Here is a 25544-nt window from a genome sequence, read left to right as displayed (position 1 = left end):
CCTGGTTTGCTGTTAATACACAACAATGGGCTTTCTACAGAACCGTATAGAAACACCAGACTGAAGTACCTTATATACTGGACTGCAGTATCCTGCTCTTGCGAGCAGCTACATTGAAGCATACATTTAGGAATGGGATTATTTATTTATCTCAGGTTTTTATGTGGCTCATGCTATGCCTATTGGAAGGCTGGTTCAGAACATCTGTCCTTACAGGTTAGAAACATTTTAATTTCTAGCTTAATTTTAACTTGCAATCATTATAGAGCAAGGGTGGGCAATTATTTTGGGCGGAGGGCTACTTACTGAGTTTTGGCAAGCCATTGAGGGCTGCATGACAGGCAGATAAATATTAATTTTCTAAGCTTTTTAGGGGCCCCACAGGCTGGATAGAATGGTCTGGCAGGCTGCGTCTGGCCTGCAGGCTGCATTTTGCCCACCCCTGGTGTAGAGCCATCACTGCTCTTTTAACTTAACCTGGGAAAAGGAGAGAGTAAGGTGTCTTTCACAAGCACCTTGCATGCTGATCAGAGCCTGTGTTCTGTTGTTTTTATGGGGGTTCCTACAGTGTAATCAGGCCTCTGCTTTATGGTGAAACCCAAACAACTCTTTGAAAGTGGTCTGCTTTGTTTCTTTAACCATCTAGAACTGGCTGTGTACCTCCCTGCTTTGCGCTGGCCATAATTCGGGGAAAAGGGTGACTTTCTGGTAGATGGGCATGGTTAGTACAGTGCTTTTTGAATTGCTAAGGATGCTGTATTGAGGAAGGAGCAGGTAATGGTTAAAGCAGGAACTCAGGATTTTGGTTTTAACTATCATACAATTTAATGGAGTAATGATGCAGCAGTTCACCTGGTCCATGTGTGTAGACATTATGCATGACCACTACTTCATTCCACAATAGGAAGGTGACTCCTGTGTTTCCTAGTGAGTTCTCTCCTGGCTGCAAGCTCCTTGCAGTTGGGGGTTTATCTTGCATTAGGCACATTTTCTAGATCCTATCTGAATGTTTTGGGATTGGGGGGGAGGAGCTGTGCAACAGTCTTACTCATAAATGCTCCTTATTTTTGAGGATACAAGAAATTACAATGATAGCAATTGGAAAGGCTTCTGCCAGCCTCTCTCCACTCCTATAAAGTGAATGGCCAATTAAATGCTCAGAAATTACTTTGCAAAATAAATTGGACAGCAATGGGCACTGGCCAACTGAGAATGCAAATGGAAACTGATCATCAAAAGCAGAAAAGGAGGCCTCGTGCATCTTGCAAGAAAACAAGTCAGAAGAAATACAGAATGGGGCAATGGAAAGAATCAAACCACAGTCCTAGAAAAGGAGGTGTGGGGGGGAAAGAAACACAGGAGTCATGGTCTTGAAAGCAAGAGTGCTGCTCTAATGCCATATGACAGTTGGTAGGTAAGACTTGCACTTACTACACAGTGCATCTAATTTTGAAGGACTAGTCTTAGATTTTCAAGAGCTTGTTTTAATTTGTATAGGGGTGTCACCTTGCCAGCAGTCAGATTTCAATGGATGCCAGAACTAGTCCTGACAATTTGCTAGGCCGCCAATCATTGAAGAACCAGTTTCTCCCAAAAGGCAAAATACAAAGCATACTCACTCAAAACAGAGTTGGTTACATCAACTATAATTTAAACGTTATATTTTTATGTAAATATGTAGAGGCACTGCATATTATCTCCAGTGATAGAAATGTTTGTTCTCTAGACATTTAGAAAGGTTATGTTTTCTCTTGACAGAGAAAAGATTAAAACCAGTCAAGCTGGGTCCCACTGGAAAGTGTGTGTGGCTGGATTCAGTCAGTAGGGTTAAGCTTCTTTCTGATGCTGCTGTTCTTGTTCCTTTGCCTTTAGTTCCTGATTATACCTGTAGAAAAAAACATAAGCCAAGTCGGCATATAGTAAACCGAAGTAGAGTTTGAAAGCATGCTGTCTTTGGAACACCTTCATAATATTAGTCTCTCAAATAGTAATGGTACTGCTTGCAGTTCACATTGTTTAACTTATAAACCATGTGATCCCACTACTCAATATCCTTACCCACACTAGGAGGTAAACTAACTGTCAAATGCTAGGCATTCTTCATCTGGTGGCTTGCATCCAACAGCTTGTCTAACTTTATCCCAACCATGCAGTTGGTCTAATAAAAAAGTTACCCTAAAAATCCTTGCCTCAAAATTACTAACAAAGGCTCCCAAGCAGCTGAACAAGCATTGAACTCCTTAATGAAGTGGCAGCTTCTGGCTTTATTCTAGCTCATCACTGCAGTAGCAATTTACAGAACTGGTGTGACTTTTAAAACAGAGAAATCCTGGAGATCTTTTCACTAATCATGCTCAAAGAAGAACCAACCAGAATTTAAGGGACAGCAGTTCAAAGTCTACCAAAGTATGTAATTGGCAGTAGGGGAAAAAGGGGTTTGGTTCAGGCCTCTTGCCCTTAATGACATCATTAATTGCCACAGTCCTTTAGAATCAGGCATAGATTTACAAGGAGACACCCAGGATGATAGTTCAAATCCTGGATAGCAACTAAACTTTCAAGTTGTCAGCATCCCTGAATTCATTTTAATTGTACTTTAAATTGATCTACAATCTTGAAGTCAACTTGTTGAAAAAAAAAAAAAACTGGCCAAAAAGCAAGTTGATAATTATGTTTGGCAAAAGTTTTCACTTATGCAAGTAATTTCTTTAAGCCTGATTAAAATACCAGAAACAGGGCACATCTATATGTGCATTAATGTGCTATAATTACAGTGCATTAAGTTTGGTACCTGTAATAACAGGTACCAACTTAAATGTGCCATAATCAGCACTACTGTGCACCAAGAGCAACACACATCTTTTAGATGATGCTAATACATAATAGACTAGTTCTACTGTGCACTGGCATGGCTTTTGCCATGATGTATTAATGCGCAGTAAAATTATTCTATTGAATAATTGCATCTTGTGTAGATGTGCCTAATAAAGGCTCCTATACACATGCAGGGAGGCTGCTCTGACATGCTGTAATTACAGAGCATTGAAGCAGACTCAATTAATAGAGTCTGCTGGAGCGTGGTAATTACCATGCTCCAGCAGATTCTAGTGTCACATGTATCAGCGTCCCCATGCTGAAAAATGGCAGCAGGGTGCTTTAAAGTTTGTTCGAGGAGCTTTATTTCAGAAGAGCTCCACTGCCATTTTTCAGCACAGGGACACTGATGCATCTGACACTGAACGCTTTAATTAGCACTAATTAAAGTGCCTTCCTCCCCACCCCCCAACCCCTCCCAATGATGAACAATGGAAATGCAGAAGCCACCTAAAATAGCTTTTTTATTTAAGTAATGAGAATCCTTCTGTTAGTTTCTAGTACATACCTCCATATTCGAAAGAGCTGGGAACCACCAGCACAGCCAACAAAGAAATTCACGGTAAACAGGCCCCAGTTTTTAGGTATGATGACTAGAGAGTATCTTGACCAAATAAGGCCTGTAGAACAACAGAATTATTCTCAATATTCAAACAAACAAACAAAAAAAATACGTATACATATTAGGAAATTGCCCGTCAAGAATGACTGATGAATTTCAAATGACAAAAAACAGATTTTACTTTTTATATTTTATTAAATAAGTTACATTTATAAAACTTAAATAAAATAGGCTGAACATTTGAAGATACCAATCCAGCACTTGCTCTCATCCAGCGGGCTGGAGGCAGACCTGCCCATGCTGCCGTGCCCCCTGCCCCCAGCAAGCCATACAAGGAAAGGCTGAGGGACCTGGGACTCTTCAGCCTGAAAAAGAGAAGGCTCAGAGGGGACTTGGTAGCAGCTTACTGCTACATCAGGGGAATACATCAAGGGCTTGGTGAACAACTGTTCACCCTTGAGCAAAACCAGGAGTAATGGCCACAAAGTCCTAGAAGACTGTTTCAGCCTCAACATCAGGAAAAACTTATTCAGAGTGTCCAGACTGTGGAATAAGCTCCCTCCAGAGGTGGTGCAATCACCTACCCTGGAAATCTTCAAGAGGAGACTGGACGGTCACCTTGCTAGGATCACCTGACCCCCACCTGTCTTTCCTGCCTGGTGCAGGGGATGGACCCAATGATATTCTGAGATCCCTTCCAGGCTTACAATCTACGAATCCATGGCATATTTAAAACTGCAGTTTTTGCCTCCCAGTTTATCAGCAGTAAGCAGTGGGGCTACCAGGACCCTCCACCAACCAGGGGCAGGGGACCCTGTGGCAAAACCAGCAAGATTAAAGGAGCTACTGTGCAGTGCACTTCCACCATGATTTTGTTAGGTCCTTATCTAGAGCTGTGTAAATCAGTGCTGCATTTTACCGAGTTTATTGGAAAGAGAAGAAACAGCCTACATTAACAAACTATGGTTGACAAACTATTAACAAAAAAAAAAAAATCAATCCCAATTAATTATGAGATTTAAAAAAGTCTCAATTAATTGCAATTTTAATTACAATTAAACAACTGTCAGCACCCTTCCACCCCACCAAAAGCCCAGTCCATGTACCCTGTGGCTCCCCCCCCAACCAACCAACCCTGGCCCATCCCAAGCCCTCTCCTGACTTGCCCTGGCTGGAGCAGACCAGCTGAAATCCATGTAAATGGCTCTGACTCTGGCCCACCTCACCCCACACCTTCTCCAAACTCACCTGTCCATGCTAAGCAGTGGCAGCAGCCAGGCAGAAGCTGCTGCTCAGTGCAGAGGAAAAGCAGCCCCTCCCCTTCACCACTGCCAGGCCCTTCATGCTGCAGCTGCATACAGCCCGTGCCTGGGCTGCCCTGTGGCTCCTCTGCACTGCCACTGCTGCCCTGCTGGGCAGCCCAGAGGCAGCAGTGACAGCAGCAGAGAGGAGCTGCAGGGCAACCTGGGCGCAGGCTCTGGGAGGCTGCAGCAAGAATGGCCTGGCAGCAGTAAGGAAAAGGGGCCGCTTTTCCCCTATGCTGAGTAGCAGCTTTTGCCAGGTTGCTGCCACTGCTGCTTAGCATGGGCAGATGAGTCTGGAGCAGGCAATGGGCAGGCCATGGTTGTGGCTGTGTGCATGGGTTCCAGCTGGTCCACTCCCCTGGTCAAAGCTATATGAATGATTAAAAAAAATTAACAAGTTAATTTGTTTTCACATTAATCATGTAAATTAACTGACAGCCCCAGAACAAGTCAGTAGAAGTAGTTTTCAATTGGTACAACTGCAAGTTAAGGACCAGATGATCCTTAAAAGTCTCTTCCAACCCTGTGACTTTACACAGATACCTATACTAAAATAAGGGTGGTTTTTGGTTTTTTTTTTTCTTGCTAAAATGGCTTCTATAGTTACACAAATGAAATCAAAAGTTATTTATTTGTCTGAAACCCCTTAAGTTGTATACTAGTGTGCACCCATGATTCTGTGTAAATAAGACTAATACTGTCATTACTCCTACACTATCGTTTGTGGATATGTTTCTTTTTGTTCCTTCTCTTTCCCATTCCTTCCTCTTATATACTCTTTAGAAGTTCTGTGCACACACCAAGGGGTACTTGAACCCCTATGAGAAACTTTGCTGTGACTGGTATTGCTTTAACTTCCTTCACGGACAAGCCCCCCAAATATGTGCAAATTCTCTTAAACATCATGACCAATATTTGCAAGTTCTCCTGGTGGAGTGGTACAGTACTGGTTTGCGGGTTGGACAGACTGGCCCTGCATTCCAGGTCCAGCATGTATCCTGGAGTGGCCGGAGTGGGCACTGCCCAAGGCCTGGTTCTCCTCCGGGCTGTCCTGCATGGGCCCGGTGCCACTACCATCAGTCTGTGTTGCATGCAGAAGCTGTTTTGCTGCTCCAGGATCTGAGCTGGAGCAGGCACCATGTGCAACACATGGGACCATTCAGCATGCCCCACATGCTGCCTTTGGGTTACTCCAAGACCTATGGGAAGCACTGGGGGCTAGATGATATGGCTCTGCAGGCTGGATTTTTGACACCCCAATCTACCAAGTAATGTTAATAGAAAATACCTGGGCTTCTAGAGAGAGGGAGGTATTTTAATAGCAGGTATAAGTTAAAAAACTTTGCATCTTATACTACTATGATTATCTTTCTAGATGGTCAATTTACTATTTAATTGAGGCTTAGCCACCGATTATTTTTTTTAAATGGATAAGATCAAAAATTTTTTAAATGCTTTTTAGGCACTAAGAGGTGTGTAGTAACAGAACATTTTTACCTGTAGCCGTCAACACTGCAGACTGTGCTGTGCTCAATTTTTCTGCTGGTCTTGTCATATCTGCCATTCCAGCACATACCAAACCCTGTAAAAAAGAGATAAAGCAAACTTCACTGAGCTGGGAATTTATGCTCACTCTTGTGCATGCTTCTGACAGTATGGCTCAGAGGCCCCTGGCACTAGGTGCTGTACCTGCACACTTCCTAATACAAGTTAGTTGTGTTACTAAGAGAAGGTGGGCAGGAGCCAGATGTCATATCCTGAGCTGTCCATTTGCGATTGCTGAAATGGTCATTTCATGGGGGCGGGGGTTGTGGAGAGGAGGGGCAACAGATACAGAACAGTGCCAGTGTATCCACACAGAAAGATTCTTTAGAACAGGAGCCAGCAGCCTGGAGCTCACAGGCCACTTCCAGAGCCATTTTATTCAGCCCACTGAGCCAGGGAGGTTCTGCAACATCTCAACGGTGGTGGAGTGGGATGGGTTGGAAGTGGCCTGCACTTAAAGCCAGGCTCTGTTAGTGACCCCCCACCCTGTAAGACCATGCCAACCCCCGCTTCAAGAGACAGCAGCTACCCCAGATTATTTCACTTGAGATTTAGTTTCCCTGCAAACATGTTCCTACAGAAAACTCAATTTTAACACTCAAGCTTTCAAAATCCAGACCCATGTGAAGTGTTTACCAAACATTTTGAATTTGGATATGTACATTAGATGCAAAGAGCTTACTATTATGACACCCAGACACTGAAGCAACAGGAGAGACCATTCTGTACGGACAGCATAAAAGAACATCACTAATACTTACAGACACTGCAGCACTTTAATTTTATTGGACTTCTACAGGAAAAATAGTCCTGGATCTTGCTGTCCTGACTGATGAGAGTTTTGGGTAAAGATGAAGTGGACAAGAAAGGCCAGACAAAACAATGTTAAGATCCAAAAAAAATAAAATAAAATAAAGATAGAAAATAAAGGTATGTTATTGTATTAAATCTAGGGTCAGAAACTACCCAAAACTGCTTTCAGTTCTGGTGTCAGTGTGTGAGAAGAGGCTATGCAAGTTATAGGCACGAAAAGACTTCCACTGGACGAAACAAAAGATAGGACTGTTTAGAGAAAGGCAACATGACAGACTTGTAAAAGTCATTTGAGTATTCCTAGTTGTCTAGTTTTTTTAGATAAAAGGGATGTCACTTAAAACTTGGCTTTCAATTTCAACCCATTTCCTACTTGTAGCATTTATGAAAGGCAACTGGTTGAACTCATTACCACAAGAAGAGGCCAGATACTCAGCAAAATTGAAAGACTAAAGAGATATTTATGTGGAGAAATGACATCCACTGTTACAAAACTAGGTAATATAATGGACAGAGACTCAAGCTTCACAGCATAGACCGCTAGCAGGAAGGAACAAGATAACCATCATCAAACAGAGAGAGTAATCTCAGTGCTGAACACTGAGAATGAGACAAGATAAACCACAGAAGTGACCGGTCATTACAAATACTATATTCCCACTCTTGGGATAAAGTAATTTCTTTATTATAGCATTGCAGAGTTTTAGAAGAACAGGTAGGCAATATACAAGTGACCATCAAGGCAGAATACCTGCCCCCTGCTGGAGAGAAGCTTCCTTAGTAGTCACTTGTAGTCTAGTGGCTGCTACAGAACAACTTAATTTGAAAACTACTAGTACCAGTAAGGAGTCCTTTACTTTGATTGATTGAGGCTTGGGAGTGGATCATCACTGCATCATGAATGTAGTTCACATGGCTTAATACAGATTAACACAGCAAGCTCCTCACCACTATGGAAGGGTAGAGTCATTTTATCACTTTTGTGTTATCAGAATGATACTCCAGTATGAGTAGAGTGCTTTCTATGCTTCCATAATCTACGCACAATATTCATACAGAGCCTGACTGGTAGAGAAGCAGTGGACAGGAGAGTCTGCTTGAAGCTATGGACTGGAGGTGGCAGGGAGAGTCATTTGCCTGTCATATTACCTGATACATGAAAGCTGGTAAATATTTTCATGACACTGTTCCACAAATACTAGCTGGCTCATATTTTTGACACTGTGCCAATGGCAACATTGGACCAAAAGCACTAACATGGCTTAGATCCAGGGTCTGAGATAATGGCCTCATACAGACATTCAGTTTCTCTTGGAAGAGTTGCTGCTCTCCCAGGAGAAAACGTGAGTGTACAGATGTTCAGACCTTTTGTCCCATGGTAAAAAATGGCTGCTCCAAGAGAAAAATAACTTGGGAACAACCAGGGTTAAATCATTCCCATGAGAGTTATCTATATATGCTGTGGTTTGTCTCAGAAGAGAAAACAGTCCTCCAGCATTTCCCCCCTCCCTCCCAGGAAGACTTTGTCCCCTGCTGGAGTCTGATACCTCAGCAGAGAGAACATGCTCCCTTCACAATCTCCACATTGTGCTTCAGGGAAACACAGGCTGACCATGGGCAAGTCTGGGTCAGCCAACCAGATCTGTTGCCAGGGAGACTAAGGAACAGTGTCAAGCAATGTTAGCAGTGGTAACCCCCTGCCCTGGGCTGCACAGTGTCATCAGCACTACAAACTCTCCATTCTTTAGGGACTCAGCATTTGAATGGCTGTACATGTGGCTCTGGGTAAATTTCTTTACCAAGAGAACAAACCTGGGAGAATTCCACCAAGTTATTTGAATGTGTGTATGTAGTCAGAGACCCTGAGAGTGGACTTGCCTTATGGATTCAAACCACTACATTTCAGAACAGCAGAACTACAAGTTGGGAGCTGCACTATGAAGGCCATTTAATTGAGTTGTTTTAACTTTTTTTTGACTGTTACAATACTAGTGCAAGCTTTGCTTAACACACTGCACAGGTAACACATCTAAAGTTACCGAAGAAGCGTAAATACCTCTTGGCATGAATAGCCTATCAAGTCAAATTCTATTCTACACTACCTTTCAATAGGGTGGAGACACCACTTGTTCAAAATAACCTTATAGCCCTCCCTATCCGAAGATCTGTTCAAGCTGTCTGACTTGCAGGAGAAAATATTGGTGGATTGTTAAGATACTGTGTTTCAGAGAGAAAGTCTGTATTGGACCTGGCTTATGCAGACCATGGGCAGGATTCTATTTCACAACAGAGGCCTCAAGGGAAATGCTTAACTCCTAGAGGTTAGTGAAGGGTAAGTTGCTTTCACAACAGTATTAGCTCCAGTACACTGCACCTACAACCCCTCCTGCCCCACTCCCAGAGCTGCACTCACAGTGTGCTTCTTCACATCTAAACATCTTAACTAAAGTCTTAATAACAAATCTAACCTGAATAACCTAGGGCACAGGCACTGAACAGGACTAGGTCATATTCCTTTTGGGTTGAGGAAGGTAACTCTCAGACCTGCAGAAAAGGTATGTGTACCAGCCGCACGCATTGCTATTCCATACTTACCCATTTCATAACAGGTGCCCAGAAAAACACTGTCTTGGGACCTGAAAAAGAGTGAAATATTTAAGCAACTGTAGAGTTTGTTATGCCCTTACACATATCTGTACCACCATATTTTAACAATTTCTGCAAATTGTACCATGCCTTGCATCCAGCATGGTTCACACATCGTATATAAAATAAAAACACTTTATTACAATGATGAGTCTAAGGTCGTAACCCATGGAACCCGTCTTAACTTAACATTAGGTGAAGGAACAGCTATAGTAGGGAAGCAAAAAGTAGATTCCTGACTAGCAGCACTTGGAAACCTGCATTACTCATAGATCCACTGTTACAGCAAGTTTTGCCATAAAAAGACTTGATCTAGCCAGTACATTCAATTGCCTTTTGTCCTTAGGACAGTACTAATGAGGCAATAACTACTGTCCACCCACCTAAGCTTCAAGGAGATTTGCTGTAGCCTGTTAGCAAGAGAAGAAAAAGGCTACAATTAAAAATGCAAGTAGAATTCAGGGAAGCCATGGTGATTATTCATGTTGGACTTCGCCCAGCAGAGCTACCATTCATAGTCTAGAAAAGAAGAAAAACTATGACCTTGAGTCTGTCTCATTCAAAACATGGTAGGTTCAGACCTGCTTAGGGTCTCTGACTGGGAGTACAGTATCCCCCCACCCCATCTCCAAAAATCAGACGGGGTGAAAAATGCCTCTGTGTTTTTGTATCCTTATCAACACAAGTGGCAGAAGTTAGGTGCCCGAGTTGGTAGCTTGCCTGTCAAGCATGTTTACGCTCCATTGAGGGTCTCAATAGTTAGTGCAAGTTTGCAACACACTGTTCTTCCCATATGGTACAAAGTCCAGTGCTGTTAAGCAAACTGGCAAAGTAGGAGGCAAACTGAAAATTGAAAGAATAATCCATTCCCAAGAGCTAAGTCAATTTGGCAACACTGCAGTGTCGTAACAGATTAAAGCCTCCATCCCATTCAGCTTGTCATCCGATCTGCAAATTTTCCAAAGCGCAGGTACACAAGGTACATTTAGGGGTTCATTTATTGTATCCACATTACTGTCAAACACATCTTGGAAACTAGAAGTGTTCACTAATGCTGTTAGACTGTGGTAGAATTCATACAGCTGAATCTCATGATGCTATCAAATGCCTCTTTTCCTGGCAGATTGCCAACACTAAGTTCTAGGAAACATTGTCTCTAGACTTACAGAATTTAAAGCTAGCTTTTTACTAAACAAATGGGGAAAAAAGTCCCAAGAACTTGGGAGATCTGGAATTTAGACAGCTATTATCATCATCATCATCAACTTAGCGATAGATATCTGATCTCTCTCATTGGGCAGTACTTTGCTTACAATATATAACATACTCTCTTTAAGGGAGTTTTATTTTGCTGACTTGTGTAAGAGGTCTTTTTTAGATTTTTCCTTTTGTAATCAACATGCAATATTATGAAATTATGGTCAACAAACATCCATTCCATACTTTGTAGAAGAATCTGGAAGTACGGCACAAAAATGGCAATTTAATTTCCCTCTTAGACAGACCTCTTTCTGCTTTTATACAATTCCTTCTAAAGAGAAACACTGTAGTTTTGTGACCATTCTAGCTGAACTTGGAACAGGCAACCTGTTTTTTTAAATGTGTCTTCTAGCTGGCAAGCACAGAAAGAGGTGCCTAGCAAGGTACAGCAGCAGAACCAGAGCAAGTGTCAGTGACTTTAACAGAAAAATTCCTGTAGTATCAAGCACCTATGGCCACCTTGAGTCCAGAAGGCTCAGAGATAACCAAAGTATTTTGGCTCAAGTAGTTCAAGTATTTTGTCTTCTGGTGTATTGGAGACTCATGCCCCAAGTTTGATTTACTTTAAGCTTACACTCTAGTAAAAATGCCATTTTATCATGAATAGCAGTAGCGTACTGTAGCAGTACTATCCATAAAGATTCATTAGGAGGCAGTTATTTGGCATGTATGAAAACTAAAATGGAAGTTCTGTACTGTATGAACACTGCCAGTTGCAGCATTTGGCCTGACAATGCTCCTGACAAGGTCTCTGTTTAATATACTACTAGATCTTCAGACCCAGTTTTACAATAGGCACTGCACTGCCTGTTTGAACTTCTACATAGATTTTTTTTCTAAACTGCAAACTTCATTATACCCTCCACCTCCCCAAATAGTTAAAGATTAAAAGCACTCATGACCACACCATGCACAATAAAAACCAATATAATGTATCAAGTGTTTTTTTACTAGACCAAAAGAAAGCTTCCCAAGTGTAGCTTATCATTATATTGCAAACAGTACCAAGAAAGAGCCTTTTCTACTTGGGCCTTATGTTTCTCTGCCAAATCAGGTTTGAACACTTCTGCTAAGAAGTTACTAAATTGCTTCCCTGCCCAGGGTTGAAAGAACCATCATCTATGTTCTTACTCTTATAAGCTTTTTCCCTTCTCTCAATCTTTTAGTCTCTTCTACTTCCACAGTTTACAGTTGGTGGCAGCATCAGCCACAAAATTGGATGTCCTTTCTTTCTCTGCATCTGGATCTTACTGGGGAAGATGCCTGGAGAAGCCCTGCAGAAGAGACTGTAGCAGTATTTATTTTGGAGCCAGGTGTAACACTGGAGTTGAGGAGCTACACCACCTGCAAATCACATTCTTATTATTTAAAGCTTTAAGTTAGGGCTATGAATGCTCCTCAGACTGGACTTGTAGGTCTTGCAACAGTGAAAAAGGAGAAGCAGAAGGACCCAAGAAGAACTCAGCCACGATCCAAGAGACAGAAGGCAGCGTCTGCTGCATCAAGGGCTCTCCACTCAGTTTTCCTCTTGCAAGTCTGAGCACATCTGGGGCATCTTTCCAATCACCACGGTTTTAAACATGCTTATTTCTTCAAGATTATGACAGGGCTCTTTGTCACTCCTTGTGCTAGGCAGTTATATTCCAGCCCCCAGGAAGTTGTCTGTTCAAGTTGTTTAGCAATTGACTGTACTTGCAAACTTAAAAACATGCATGGTGTAAACACCCCTTTTCTGTGCAATTTCCTCTAAATGTCTTCCCCTCTTAAACAAGGGCACCCTATCAGCTACCAATCCAAGAAACCAGTACACACACTTGAGGAAAAGGCTTCAGAAAAGCTAGGTTGTAGTTTTTAAAGCCATGAGTTTTGGAATATCTTTTGATTGCTCTCCTAAATGCATGGAGTTTTAAGATGGATATGGTAATGGGTGACAATGAACAGAGGAGGTGGTTTGCAAGGCTCTTTAGAAGACAAAAAATTATGGAAAAAATGAAATAAATTATCAGTTAATCAAAATGAAATACAACCAGTTCCTATAAAGAGAAGAAAAATGAAAGCCACTTGATGAGTTTACAGGAGCGTATTAACTAAATGGACTGAATGGCATTCATCCAGATGGCAATAATCATCCCAGAGGTGACTCTGGGCCCTGAGTATTCCGAGACAAAGTGACTCGCTTCTAAAAGTTGGCCAACCAGGCTTTGTCTAATTTGGACCCAGTGGACTTGACTTCATTTGTGAAGTCCTTTTGAAAAAGGAATAGCCGTCCATGATTCAGGCAACTTTGAACATAGTGAACAATAGGAAAGGAGCACAAGCCAAATTCTGTCTCTCTATTGCTAGCAGCAGCTTTCCACCACCCGACAGCCAATCCATGTGGGGGGAGTCAGCTGGTTACCTCTCATTTGTCAGACATCGTCACTGTCCTTGGACAACCGTTGTTGCTGAAAGACTAACAGAACAGAAGGTTTTTTGAAAACAGGGATCAGTATTCAGCTGGAAGGTTTCTACTGGTCGAAAGTAAACAGATATTTGTTAGGCAGATGCAAGCAACTTATAATCTAGAAGGAATGTCCTTGTTATTAAGTGAGGTCATAAAACCAGACTTCACCAGGAGGGATTAAAAGCTTTTTAATTGTTTCCATATGGGATGGATTTTGTCCTAGCAAAATGTGCCCAAGAGTTCTGAAGATGAGAGGCCTAGCCACAGAACAGGCATCCAGTAAAATGATCAAATGGGTATTAAAACTGAAGCTGTCAATAAGGACAACCTGGGATTTATTTGTACAAAAAGAGAAAAATCACTACAATATTTTGTTACTTCAGGTACTGTTCATTGCCCTAAAGTGGCCCTGGCTTAGCCCATAGATGATATTCAAACCTCGGTAGTGAAACATTGCCTCCTGCTTGTAATACAGTACTGCAGTTCAGATGAAGAATGAACAAATGTGGTAGTCTCTGTGGCCACTGTAATGCTCCCCACCTATGAAAGCAAGCAGACAGAAATAGCTGCACTTTAGGTAAATGCAGCGAGGCATTCCGTTTTGGACACATTTATTGCAAAGGCACTGAACACTGAGAGACCATCTAAACAGGAAAGTTTGATCGGTTTAATTGTTCAGACTGATCAAATGAAACCAGTGCGTTATACTGGCATTGATTTTCATAGATTTCATAGATTCCTAGAGTAGGAAGGGACCTAGTAGATCATCGGGTCTGACCTCCGGCTCCAGGCAGGAAAGAGGGCTGGGGTCAGGTAACCCCAGCCAGATGTCTGTCTAATCTCTTGAACACCTCCAGGGTAGAGGAAAGCACCACCTCCCTTGGAAGCCCATTCCATATTTTGGCAACCCTCACCGTAAAGAATTTCTTCCTTATGTCCAATCTAAATCTGTTCTCCTTTCGTTTGTGGCCATTATTTCTGGTAACCTGGAGGGGCGCCCTGGTAAACAGAGCATCCCCTATTCCCCGCTGGCCCCTCCTAATGAGTTTGCAGGCAGCCACAACATCGCCCCTCAGCCTTCTCTTGCAGAGGCTGAAGAGATTCAGATCCCTCAGTCTGTCTTCATAGGGTCTTACCTGCAGCCCCTCAACCATATGAGTAGCCCTCCTCTGAACCCTCTCAAGGTTACCCTCATCCCTCTTGAAGTGCAGCATTCAAAACTGGACACAGTACTCCATCTGCAGCCTCACCAATGATTTTGGATCAGATTTAATTACACTTAAGTTGTTAAAAGTCACATTTTGCACTGTGTAACTAAAATCACTGTAAAAAAGAAACTGCCTCAAATTCAGCCAGTCTTTATTGAAAGCTAATCAGTCACCTAGTTCCACCACTACATCATCACAGTGCACCTGAGAGCACATGCTAAGTAGAGGAAGAGTCAAGGACATGTACATATCCAAAGAAAGCGGCAGCAACAGCAGTCCATGAAAGATTAACTTTTCATCAAGCAAGCTATCCAAATGCCTGTGGAATCTGTTTGTTTACCAGATTTTAGGCTGGAAATACTATTTGTCTTTTCCAAATGTTTTTACTCTGATGAAGTTTCCCTTGTTATTGTCAATTGTAGCCACAGGAGTAAGAACATCCACTTCCAATATGTATAGCTTGAAATTTTTGGCCAACTTCTGCCCTTTAACACAGGCACATGAGAGCAGAATTTGCTATGTCAGTGGTGGGTGAGCACGATTCCTCTTACACTACAAGCTCCACTGGTATTTTCTGGCATACTTTTCTCAAGGCCTCCCATTCTCTCCTACACCCACAGGAGGCACCAAACAGGATGGTGGACTGAACTGTCACAAATTCCCTGTCAGTTAGCAGTGGCAGGAGAGTCTAAAATCAAAAGGAATGGTAGAGTACCAGCCATACAGATACATACCAAAGGCATACAACCATGGTAAAACACAGGCCATGCATCAGTATTTGCATGAAGACAAGATACTTTCACTTTGTTTTGCCAGCTAAAAATAAGCGGCAAAATATATCAAGAAATAACTGACCAGAGTTTGGCCTGGTGATCTTTCCAACTAACCCCCTTCCAACTACCAACACAAAGCAGTGTTTGCAGGAGTAAATAAATACAGAGCAGGTAAGGGCAGAGGTTTTATTTCAAGAAAAGCTGCACTGTTTTGCTCTCTCTTTAGAGGCCCTTTAATCACAGCAGCATCAGCTTCATAAACTGCTCAGAGGATCCCAAAGCATAAGCCAGCAGGTCCTCAATCTTTTCAGGCCCCAGGCACCCTCAGCAGACTGGAGGCACCCCTTGGCATATACCAGCTTGCATTTCCCACTGTTTTGTTTTTGACAATGAGAAAACAACAGAGCAAAGAACACAGGAATGCTGCAGTGGGCCAGAACGTTTTTAAATGCTTTTGCTTCTTATAGGAAACCTCCAGGTTTCTATTGTGACTTATCTGCAGGTCTCACTGCAGCACCACTGTGTGGTGCCCTTGAAAGGGCCACAAGGCACCGTAGGGTGCCACGTCCTCCAGCTCCTGCTTGAGAATCACCAGCGTGCATCTACTCAGCCTAGCACAAAGCAACCAGCTGCTGCTCCACTGCTGGCAAAGGACCCCAAGAGATGCAGAGCTGTGAGAGGGGTCATGGCATGGAGAACTGTGCTGAAGCGGCAACTCTAGCCAAGGGATTTTGTCTTGGGCAGGCAAAGGCCGAGAAGCTGCAGGTGACAGTTTCATTCAGATCATCGATACCACTGTCCTCATCTCTGTGCCACGGGATGTTCCCTTCTACCCCAGCTCTCCCCTCCTGCCCCGCTGACACATTTCTCTTCAGGTCCCCAGCCCCAAACTGGTGCCAGCATCACACTATGCACACGCAGAGGGACGTGGCTCAGCACCAGCCCAGCCCACAGCTCCCCCCATTCCCTGCTCAGTGCCCCCCTGGCAGCAGGTCACACACTCAGAGAGCAGCGGGATGAGAGGAGACCCCCAGGGCCTGCTGAGCTCGACCCCAGCCCTGGGCAGCAGCATCCCAGGCCGGGGCCCCCGGGGGTCTCTCGAACGACCCCAAGAGAAACCTCGGGGTGGGACCGCGCCAAGGTCACGGCGCCTCCCTAGCTACGACCGTACCCTTGACCTTGACCCTAACTCTGATCGTGACCCCAGCTCGGCCGGTACCTGCAGGGTGGTTGTAGATGGGCCGCAGCCGCGGAGGCAGCTTAAGCTCGATGCGGTCGAGCAGGCGGTGGTAAGAGGCGCGAAGCCCCGCCGCTGTGGCCGCCATCACCGAACCGGGGAGCGGAGCGCAGCCGGTGACAGCAGCTGCCGGCGCGACCTGCCGCCCTTCTGCCGGCGCCTGCAGGAAGGGGCTCAGCTCCCCACTCTCGCGAGAGGGGGCGAGGCCAGCGGACCACGCCGCTCATTGGCTCGCGGCGACAACCGGGAGCGAGGCTCACCGGGTCGCCTGTCGCCATGGGTGGAGCGCGGCCCCACCCCACTTGTGGAGCGAGGTGACGTCACTCCGTGGAGACCTGGCTTTCGGCCATCTTTGCTCAGGTCAGCGGCCGCCTCCCGCCACTTCCCGAGACAAACATGGGCGCGGCGCTGCTTCACTGTAGACCTGCCCAAAGGAAACATGGCCCGCTGCCCCCGCGCCTCCGGAGGGCGGGGCAGGGCGGGGCGGAGCGCCCGAGTTCTCGCGAGAGCTGCGGACGCGGCGGGGGGGGCGGGGGCGGGGATGGCAGCCGCCGCCCGTTCCCCGGTGGTGGCTCGGCGGGGTGGGTGCGCGGGGCCGCGCGCGGTCTCCATGGTGAGCGCGGCGGGCGGCGGCCGGCGCCGGGCCGGGGCTTGAGCGGGACCATGTCCCGGGGGTGCTGCCCGCACCTGCTGTGGGACGTGAGGAAGCGTAGCCTCGGGCTGCAGGAGCCCGGCCTGCTGCGGCGGCACTACCTGGGTGAGCGACCGACGGACCCTGCGTGGGGCGGCCGAGGGGGCTCCTTTTGTCTCGGTGGGGGTGCCCCGCCCCGCCCAGCAGGGGTTGAGGAAGGCGCCGCGGGGCAGGAGGGGCGCGGCCGCGGGGCTCGAGTGAGGCTTAGGCAGAGTTGAGAGCAGCGTTTCTCGGCCTTTTTTGGGGGACTAGGACCCGTTTGGAAACGTCAACGGGCGGTCCCCAGCCGGAGCCCCTCGGTCCTGACCCGCTGCCACCCAGCCCCCTTCCTCCGGAGTGTGGGACCCCAAACGGCCCCAGCCGGCAAGGGGAAAGGCACGTTTTTCTCCTTTTAAGGAGGATCTGTTTTTAAAGTTTGTTCGCGACTCTGTTGTATATTCTTGCAACCCGCTTTTGGGTTGTGATCCACGGGTGAGAAACTCCGGACTAGATGGCCTCTGGAGGTCCCTTCCCACCTTGCTGCTCTACGAGTCTGTGGATTGGTTCAGATGTTTGAAAGGCCCCAGGAGGAATAAGTCTAAGTTACACGGGTTTCTGTGAGCAGCATGGCTTAGATTGGTTGGGAACCGAACACGCATTCGCCCTGCGGGGGGGGGTGCGTAAATCTTAGACTAGGTTCTGGCATTTTTAAACGTGCGTGTGTGTGTGTGTCGAACTTGTGCTGTTATGGGTACAGACCAGTTTTCAATCACTTATACTGGTAAAAGTGTAATATCTGTACCTGGCACGTGAGTCTGAGCATTTTTAGGCCCTTGGATGCACCTGCTTGTGCTTCTATCAACAAGAGTCATTAGAGAGCCTCAACAGGATTTTTCTTTTTTGACGTGCATTTGCTTCTTTTTTTTGTTGGGTGGTTAAGATAAGTTTCTCTGTCCCCAGATCTCTCAAGCACGTATTGATGAGATTTCGGAGAAGCAGGGTATTCGCAGCTGTGACTCCTTAGCTTTGCGGGTGGTGGGTTAGGGGATTAGGTCTGTGTTGTCAGGTTTGACAGGAGCCTGATGGAGAGTTCAGATTGTGGTTGTTTAGGATCATTTGAGTAGGGATCACTGTATAAGATTGTATAGCCTGGTCTGGATAAGAGTGATTTGGCCTTGGGCAGAGGGGTTGGACTAGATGACCTGTGGAGGTCTCTTTTAGCCCTACTTCTCCATGAGTCCGTGTTCTCTGTGATTCTGAGCTTTATCAAAGGACAGCTCTAATACTAACTTGCACTTACTGGCACATGTTTTTGGCACTGTACTGTTTCTTCTTTCTGATATGCCTCTAGTCCTATATGGGTATTTGTTCAGTAGAAACTAGATTGAGATCAGAAGCTAACTTTAAGCAAGTCATTTTCAAGCAGTTATCAGGTGGCACTGGGTTTTGGGTTGTACTGATTTAGATTGAATTCGAGATGAAAGCCTTCATAATAGCCCAGTCTATCTCTCCTACCACTTCAGTGTCCTACCAGCAGAATTTTTGTTCTAAAAATGGAAACAGGATGGTTTGATGTGTCAGTATAGTAATATTGTGGTAAGACATCAAGTCCTGTGGGGGGGTTTTTTAATCTGTTTATATTGTTTTAGGTAGATAATCCAAAAAAGATGAGTTGCATTCCTGTTGCTTCCTGCTATTAAAAAAAACAAAACTCAGAGTAACCCATGTTAGCAGCACATTTCCAAATTTAGCCTTGGTAAGGTGACAGGAAGATGAAGTGTACATCCAGTGCTTGCATTATGTGATGAAGCTTTCATTTCAAGGTAATGTTTCCCTGTAATGTTCATTTTACTGAAGGTTTGGAAGATAGGGAAAGGCATATATTCTGCTCTTCTCATACACATCCTATTAATTTTTAGTTACAGAACTGCTCGGTCTGAAAGTCTGGCAAAGGTTTGGCAATCGGGCAGTACCATACTACCATACTCCTGTGGTTTTGAGTGACAAATTCCAAACTTGTTTTGTCCTGAGCCCTGAAAGTTATCAGACTGAACTGATAACAGACCTGATCTAACATGGGCCCATAAATCCTTTTCATATATTGCACAGGTGGAATCTGGGTTTTTCAGGAAACCAACTTTTTTTTAAACAGTATTTCTAAATTGTTGCTTCCCTTCTGACATAAAAGTTTTGGCAGACTTCTGAAAGAGGGACTGCCACAAAGCCATGATTGAACATATGTGTTTGGATGTAGTGCCTCCTGGAATGAGGTCAGTTTTTTAAAGAATCCTTCTGTAGTGACAAAGGAAACAGTTTGATCCTATCATATCACTGCCATAATTTTGTCAGGATTTGCTGTTAGAGGTGCTGTCTTTCGGATGAGATATGATACTAAGGTCCTTATGACTTTAAGTGATTATAAGATCCCATGGCACTTTTGCAACTGTAGGATATTGAATCATAGTATCTTAGACTGGCGCTTATTTGGTGAATTATACTCTGTCTCCTGAAATTTGCCATATCTAAAGGATACTATGTTTGTTCTGATCAAAAGGATTTGTTATTGCCCTATGGTATTGTTATAGGAATGGTGGCACAATGTCAATTGGCAATGAAGCTCTGATCTTGGACACACATTTTAAAATATCAGTTTATGTAAAACATTTTGGTTTCCTCAGAATGAAAGCCATTCTGCAAATATTAGGGTTGTTGGTTGTAGCTGTGTTGGCCTAAGGACATAGGCAGACAGGTTCTTTGTGTAGCTGTGATATCTTTTATTAGACCTAAATAGTTGGAAACATTGTTCTTTGCATGCTTTCAGGCACAAACACCCTTCTGAAGACTGACCCTTCTGTAAACATTATTTCTTATATAGAGAAGTAGCAGCAGTGTTGTGGGGGGGGGGGACGGGATGGAATGGGACCGGACCTTTTGTTTGTCAGAACCATCTCCCAGTATGAGGGTTTACTTGCTTTTCTTTGAGGGAGTTAGTCCTGCTGCTGAAGATAGACAGTGTGAAGCACTTTTAGTCTATAATTGGCTTCGCAGGTTATCACAGCAAATCCATTATTTTGAAATCTTTTATAAAGAAGAAAATGCTGCTGTTCTGTTATTCAAAATGATTGTAAATGTTGTGATTCATCATTTGGCACAAAAGAAGCCGAGCAAAATAAATCCTTCACAAACATTGTAAATCCTCTTTGCTTGTTCTTTCCTACTTTCTTTCCTCCTGGGAATCTGGAATTTTTAAGCTTGCTGAATTTTGTTGGTGCAGTTTTGGGGCCATCTCATGAAACTTTAAGAAAAAAAGAAATCAATAAATATTTTGATTTTTCTGTATTTGAAAGCATTGGGTTTTGTTTATCGAAGTTGAACTCTTATACCAAGCCCTTCTTTTGTTTGTCTTGGAATTTGAGAAGGTTGAAATCTGAATTTGCTGCTAGAATACTCTGTGCAATTGAATGCATTATGGTCAAATTTGGTAATGTGTTGTCCACCAGGTATTAGAATCGTATTTTGCAGAGCACTTTTGATTCTAAAAAACAGCAGTGCTCCTCCAAATAAAGTGAGCAAAGTGAAAATGCCATGCAGAGGTCTGCTAAGAAACTCTGTACATTTTTAATGCTTCATTATATTACACTCACTCATTCTAACAGCCAACAAGGGAAAAAAGCTTGTATGCACAGATTGTGTGAGCTCATTCTGTAAAGCATGGTAATAGATATCAGAAAATATACATAGTGCAAAACTTTCGGTGTTTGATTTTTGAGATTTTGATTCTGACAGCTGGCAAACAGTGTACTTCAGTTGGTTAGCCAGGGAGAAAGCTGTGACTGTCCTTTTATATCCATAGATATAAATAGGATCTATAGGAAAGAGAAGGACTGACTTATCTACTTATATGCATGGTTATTTAGTCCTGTTTACACAGTAGAACACCTGTGGTAAAAACGTGCCTATCTAACCTCCAGTTAACATTCCTAATTCAAAATTACCTATAAACAGGAAAACAGCTAATTCCTTAAGATAAAAAGTAGTGTAAAAAAGCTGCAGTTGTCTTGGATGAGAAAAATAGTACAGAGCTAATAAAATGGACACTGGGAAAATTTACAGTGAGGAGAGAATTGTTGGATTACAGGGTTGGACTTCCCCATGGTTTTCAGTCCCTGTAGTACTGGAAATCATAGTATGGAGTGTAATGGGTTTGTATAAACAGTTTTAACATAAACTCTTTCTAAAGTGTTTTCTAAATGTAACTTTTCAGTTTGGTTGCAATTTCTTGCTGTTACAGGTTATGGGAAATAACCACAGATCTTGTACCCTGTCCATTGTCTTTTATACTGGGCACAATACATATAACTGATTTTTATTATCCTGAGCTATGTTGATTGATATATCACATGTCTCTATATATGTCACTGTTAATAAACTTTTATCATTTTTTATTTTTTTAAAATTTTTCACCTGAATTAAAAATCTGTTGGGCAGCAGGACACACATCGAAGTGAGGAGAGAGGTGCATCATCGTGTTTTTCTCTCGCATAATTCTGGCAAATTAACTGTGCTTTGGAAAAACAACACCTGTTATTGACTTGGTTTTGTGATTGTAAAGATCCAAATGATTGACTGTGGTTTTAATGTGAACATAATGCAGTCAAAGAGCAGAAGAGCAATGTGATTTTTTTTTTTTCCTCTTTACAAGTGAAGAGATACTAACCTCAGGCATATTCTTGTCATTTAATAAAGCTAAGTCACTGTGACTGGTGTCAGAAAAGTAGGTCCTGGAACAGATTGACAAAATAAAAAGCAGTAAGTCATTGGGACCCTTGTTATTCAGTCAAGAGTTGGAAGTGGATTTAAGGAAGGGGCCTGTGCTACAACATCTTGTCAAAAACACCCCAACTCACTAAAATCAGTTGGTCTACCAGAAAATAGGAGGGTACAACATGTACTAACCTTTACAAAAAGGTGTGGGGGCTGATCCTGGCAGTTTCAGACCTACAGAGTTTATGCTAATACCAAGTAACCAGCTGAAATAATTAGACATTATAATTTAAATGTTGAAATAACCTCATATGCAGTAATTGCTGCAGCTTTTATGAAAGATTGTGCCCACTTGACATCTGAATCATGGTAACAAAATAATGCATAAAGGAACTCTGCCAATAAAATTTGAGCCTCCAGTAAAAAAGCTATATCACAATATATTTGCAAAAGGAAAGAAATGAAGGTGGTATAAATATGGTAAGTTCAATTTGACATCTTCCAAATTGTTAGTATTTTGCTTGGCAGTATGCAGGATATACTTTGGCTCTTTCTCTCCATCCTTTTTCAAGAAGATGACAGTTTTCAAGAAAATAGGTAAGTAGGTGTGGCTAAAAGTTGGATGAATTAAGTCAGAACGTTTTAATTAGTAATGCATTGCTAAGTCTAAGGATTGCCACCAAATATTACTGATTTGGGTACATCCAAAAGGATAACAAAATGTGTAAGGGATGTAAGCCCCATGCTTCAAGAACTAAAGAATCCATTGAATTACTGAGGGCCAGGCTTTTGGCAGGGATGCCAAAAGGTAAGCCCTGCACCCTCCTTAAGTGCTACACCAATCCCCTTTCACTAGTTGATGTGTTTCTCTTTTCTCTGCTCCTTGTTGCCCAGTTCTCCCTGCTTGATCTATTAATCTGCTGTCTGGTCCCTGCCCTATCTGTTGCTGTTCTCCCTGCTTCCTAAATACACAAAGGCTGCCTATGGCTTTTGACAAACAAACATGCTGCAGGTTGACTACCCATACATTAAATGATGAAAAAGCTTCCCTTGTGGCATCATTTTTGTCTTGCGGGGTAATAGGGCATCTATAGATTTTGTATGCATTGAGTAAAAAAGCACTTAAACTAAGGGAAAATAAATTAATCATTTTTAAGTTGCTATATTCTGTTGTTCTTTCCTCTCTTAATCATTCTTACATCTTTAGCACTCCACTTTTCCTGTTTGTTTCAACCAGAATAACACAGTATTACCAACCCCAGGCATTCAAAAATCTGAGGTCAAATATCTTAAAATAATTTAGAATTCTTATTTGCCTTCTAGTGTTTGAGCTTTTCTTTCCAGCCCTATTGACTAGGAACTTAATTTGTAAATGAGAAGGAAGATTCTCATATATTTCCATGTCTAGGAGATGGGTCTTTAAGTATCTTTACAGTTGGGATTAAAAGTATGAGTGTTACCAACATGTTTAATACTTCTGCAGATTTAGGATCTTATTTCTTAGGCTCAGCTACTTGCACAAAACCAAGCCCCTTCCCACTTTGAAAGCTGAAAGTAGGCTCCAGCTGCCTTTGGACAGGGCAGTTTTACATTGAATGTTTTTTGAATTTCTGCAGGTAGTAGAGATGAGTGATTTCCTAAGAATAGAGAATGTGTGACTTTTTCAAACCCTTTCCACTCATGCCTTCATGAGTATAACTGCATGCAAATAAATCTTTCGTTGAGGTTATTGTTGAAAACTGCAGCATTTTTATATGGGTTTAGTGGTATCCTTGTCTACCACATAGGAGACCTGGGTTCAATTCCCAGATACTTGCACAGTTATGGCCATGGAGGCACCAAACGTCTGGACTCAGTCTGGTCTTTGGATTCTATCTGAGTGGCCTAAAGAGAGGATGGAAGGTCTGGGCAGCCTCCACTCTTCCAGAAATTCGTGCCCCGGCATATACATCGAAGGTCTGGGTGGCTCTCGTGCCATGATCCAGGAGGATTGATGGTTGCCACCATTTTATTTTAAAGACTTGTTTTAGGGAGATACTGAAACTAAGTTCACAGACTGCAAAGCCTTGATAAATTCTGACAGTGTACACGTAAGGATGCAAACTGAACACATATTTGAAACTCTTGAGCAGAGGTGTAATGATGTGGCCAGGCACCCCGGGACAGCTGCCACACCTGGCTAATGGTGACTTCCAGTTGCTGCTGTGCCACAAGTGCAATTATGTGGCAGCAACCATCCCTCCCTCCCCACCAAGTGCCACCTGGTTGCCCCACTCTAGTTGTGCCACTGCTCTTGAGGTTAACTTTTGCTTCAGAACCTCCTTTTGGATCAAAGTTGGAGGTTTTTGAGAGAGAAGAAAAGGGGATGGAAAAAAAGACGAATTTGAAAGAGAATTTTAATGAGAGAGGTTTCTACAAATGTAGACTGTAATAGGCCATAAGCTGCTTAATAGGAATATGACATAGCAGTTGCTTGTGTTTGCTTGATCAAAGGGTGGGTAAGAGAAAGAGGCAGAGGAGAGAATGTCAGAAGTGAGAACAATTTTAGAAAGTGTGAGCAAGATTGGTCAAAAGTAGTAGGTTGTTTATATTAGAGTACAATTAGCGGTCTTAAGCCAGTTAGATCGGGTTTAGGACAAGATATAGCTTAAATAGGAGATAAAAATAGGCATATAAATATTAATTAGAGTAGAACCTATTAGGAACACTTAACAATTTGGGCCTTATTTAGTAACCTGTTTGATATTGAGCCAGGCAATAGAGTTTAAAAATCTGGGTTCACCTTGGAATATTTGCTCTTCAGCATTGAACTACAGTTCTAGCTGAACAGCTCATCTGCCAGTGAACTAAGATAGGCTCTCTTTTAAAACTTAATTTGAAACCTAGGTGAGAAGTCCTTTTCCTTAACAGGCTGGTCAAATGTTAGATGCTTTTTAAGCCTTAAAGACTTTATATTTAAATTTCTTTCAAATGTTCATAAGATTTTCAGTTATAAAATGTGCATTCATCTAAATTAGAATGAATTATTTGCTTGATATACTCTTAAGATATGTGGTCACCTATATCTCATCTGTATTTCATTATTAAATTTGCTATTAATATTTATCTATGTTTCTTTCTGGATATTTATTTTTGGTGGGCCTGGCTCTTTAGAACTTTCTTGATTCCTGGAGTGCCTCTGTGGGGTCTTCACAAAGCAGCTTCAGATCATAGTATATTGAAGCTGGTATAGTACAAAATATTTACCATGAGCAACAATAGGCAAAAAGTGTAAAGCTTTTTCAAAAGGAATTGGGTACAGCTAGCATCTTGATCCAAGGTAAAAGCATTGTGGGATATCAGCATTCATTCTGTGAAAACCCAGTAGGTGAGTTTCACTCTAAGATAGTTTTTAGGTTTTTATGGGATACTATCTCAGCTCTTAAAATACTGACATTAATTTGAA

At 43.0% G+C, this 25544-nt stretch overlaps 2 protein-coding genes across 8 annotated transcripts in view; one reads left to right on the top strand and one right to left on the bottom strand.

Moving 5' to 3' along the window:
• Positions 1 to 1630: 1630 nt before the first annotated feature.
• Positions 1631 to 16819, bottom strand: MPC2 (mitochondrial pyruvate carrier 2). Its single transcript, XM_006262264.4, has 5 exons — positions 16648 to 16819; positions 9694 to 9734; positions 6238 to 6322; positions 3383 to 3494; positions 1631 to 1885 (listed from the first exon to the last, which is right to left on the bottom strand). Exons 1-5 carry the CDS (start codon positions 16751 to 16753, stop codon positions 1828 to 1830), a joined length of 402 nt encoding a protein of 133 aa, XP_006262326.1. The 5' UTR covers positions 16754 to 16819; the 3' UTR covers positions 1631 to 1827.
• A 187-nt stretch (positions 16820 to 17006) lies between these two features.
• The window catches only part of DCAF6 (DDB1 and CUL4 associated factor 6), a 148441-nt gene continuing 139903 nt past the window's right edge, over positions 17007 to 25544 (top strand). For 3 of the 7 annotated variants that reach the window (XM_019476156.2, XM_019476157.2, XM_006262258.4), the window contains exon 1: positions 17227 to 17422. In XM_019476156.2, coding sequence (XP_019331701.1) covers positions 17329 to 17422 — 94 coding nt within the window. In that variant the 5' untranslated portion in view covers positions 17227 to 17328. Of the gene's footprint in view, positions 17026 to 17222; positions 17423 to 25544 lie in introns of those variants that run through there. The other 4 variants (XM_059720595.1, XM_059720594.1, XM_006262263.4 and 1 more) reach the window with 4 other exon arrangements.

The sequence above is a fragment of the Alligator mississippiensis genome, chromosome 1, assembly GCF_030867095.1.
Source record: "Alligator mississippiensis isolate rAllMis1 chromosome 1, rAllMis1, whole genome shotgun sequence".
NCBI lineage: Eukaryota > Metazoa > Chordata > Crocodylia > Alligatoridae > Alligator > Alligator mississippiensis.
This window is presented reverse-complemented; position numbering and strand designations above follow the sequence as displayed.

Coding starts and splice junctions, on each gene's coding strand:
- MPC2 (XM_006262264.4), bottom strand. CDS start 16,753: ATGGCGGCCACAGCGGCGGGGCTTCGCGCCTCTTACCACCGCCTGCTC. Junction 9,735..16,647: donor CATCTACAACCACCCTGCAG/GTACCGGCCGAG, acceptor ACTCTTTTTCAG/GTCCCAAGACAGTGTTTTTC. Junction 1,886..3,382: donor CAGCTCTTTCGAATATGGAG/GTATGTACTAGA, acceptor TTTTTTCTACAG/GTATAATCAGGAACTAAAGG.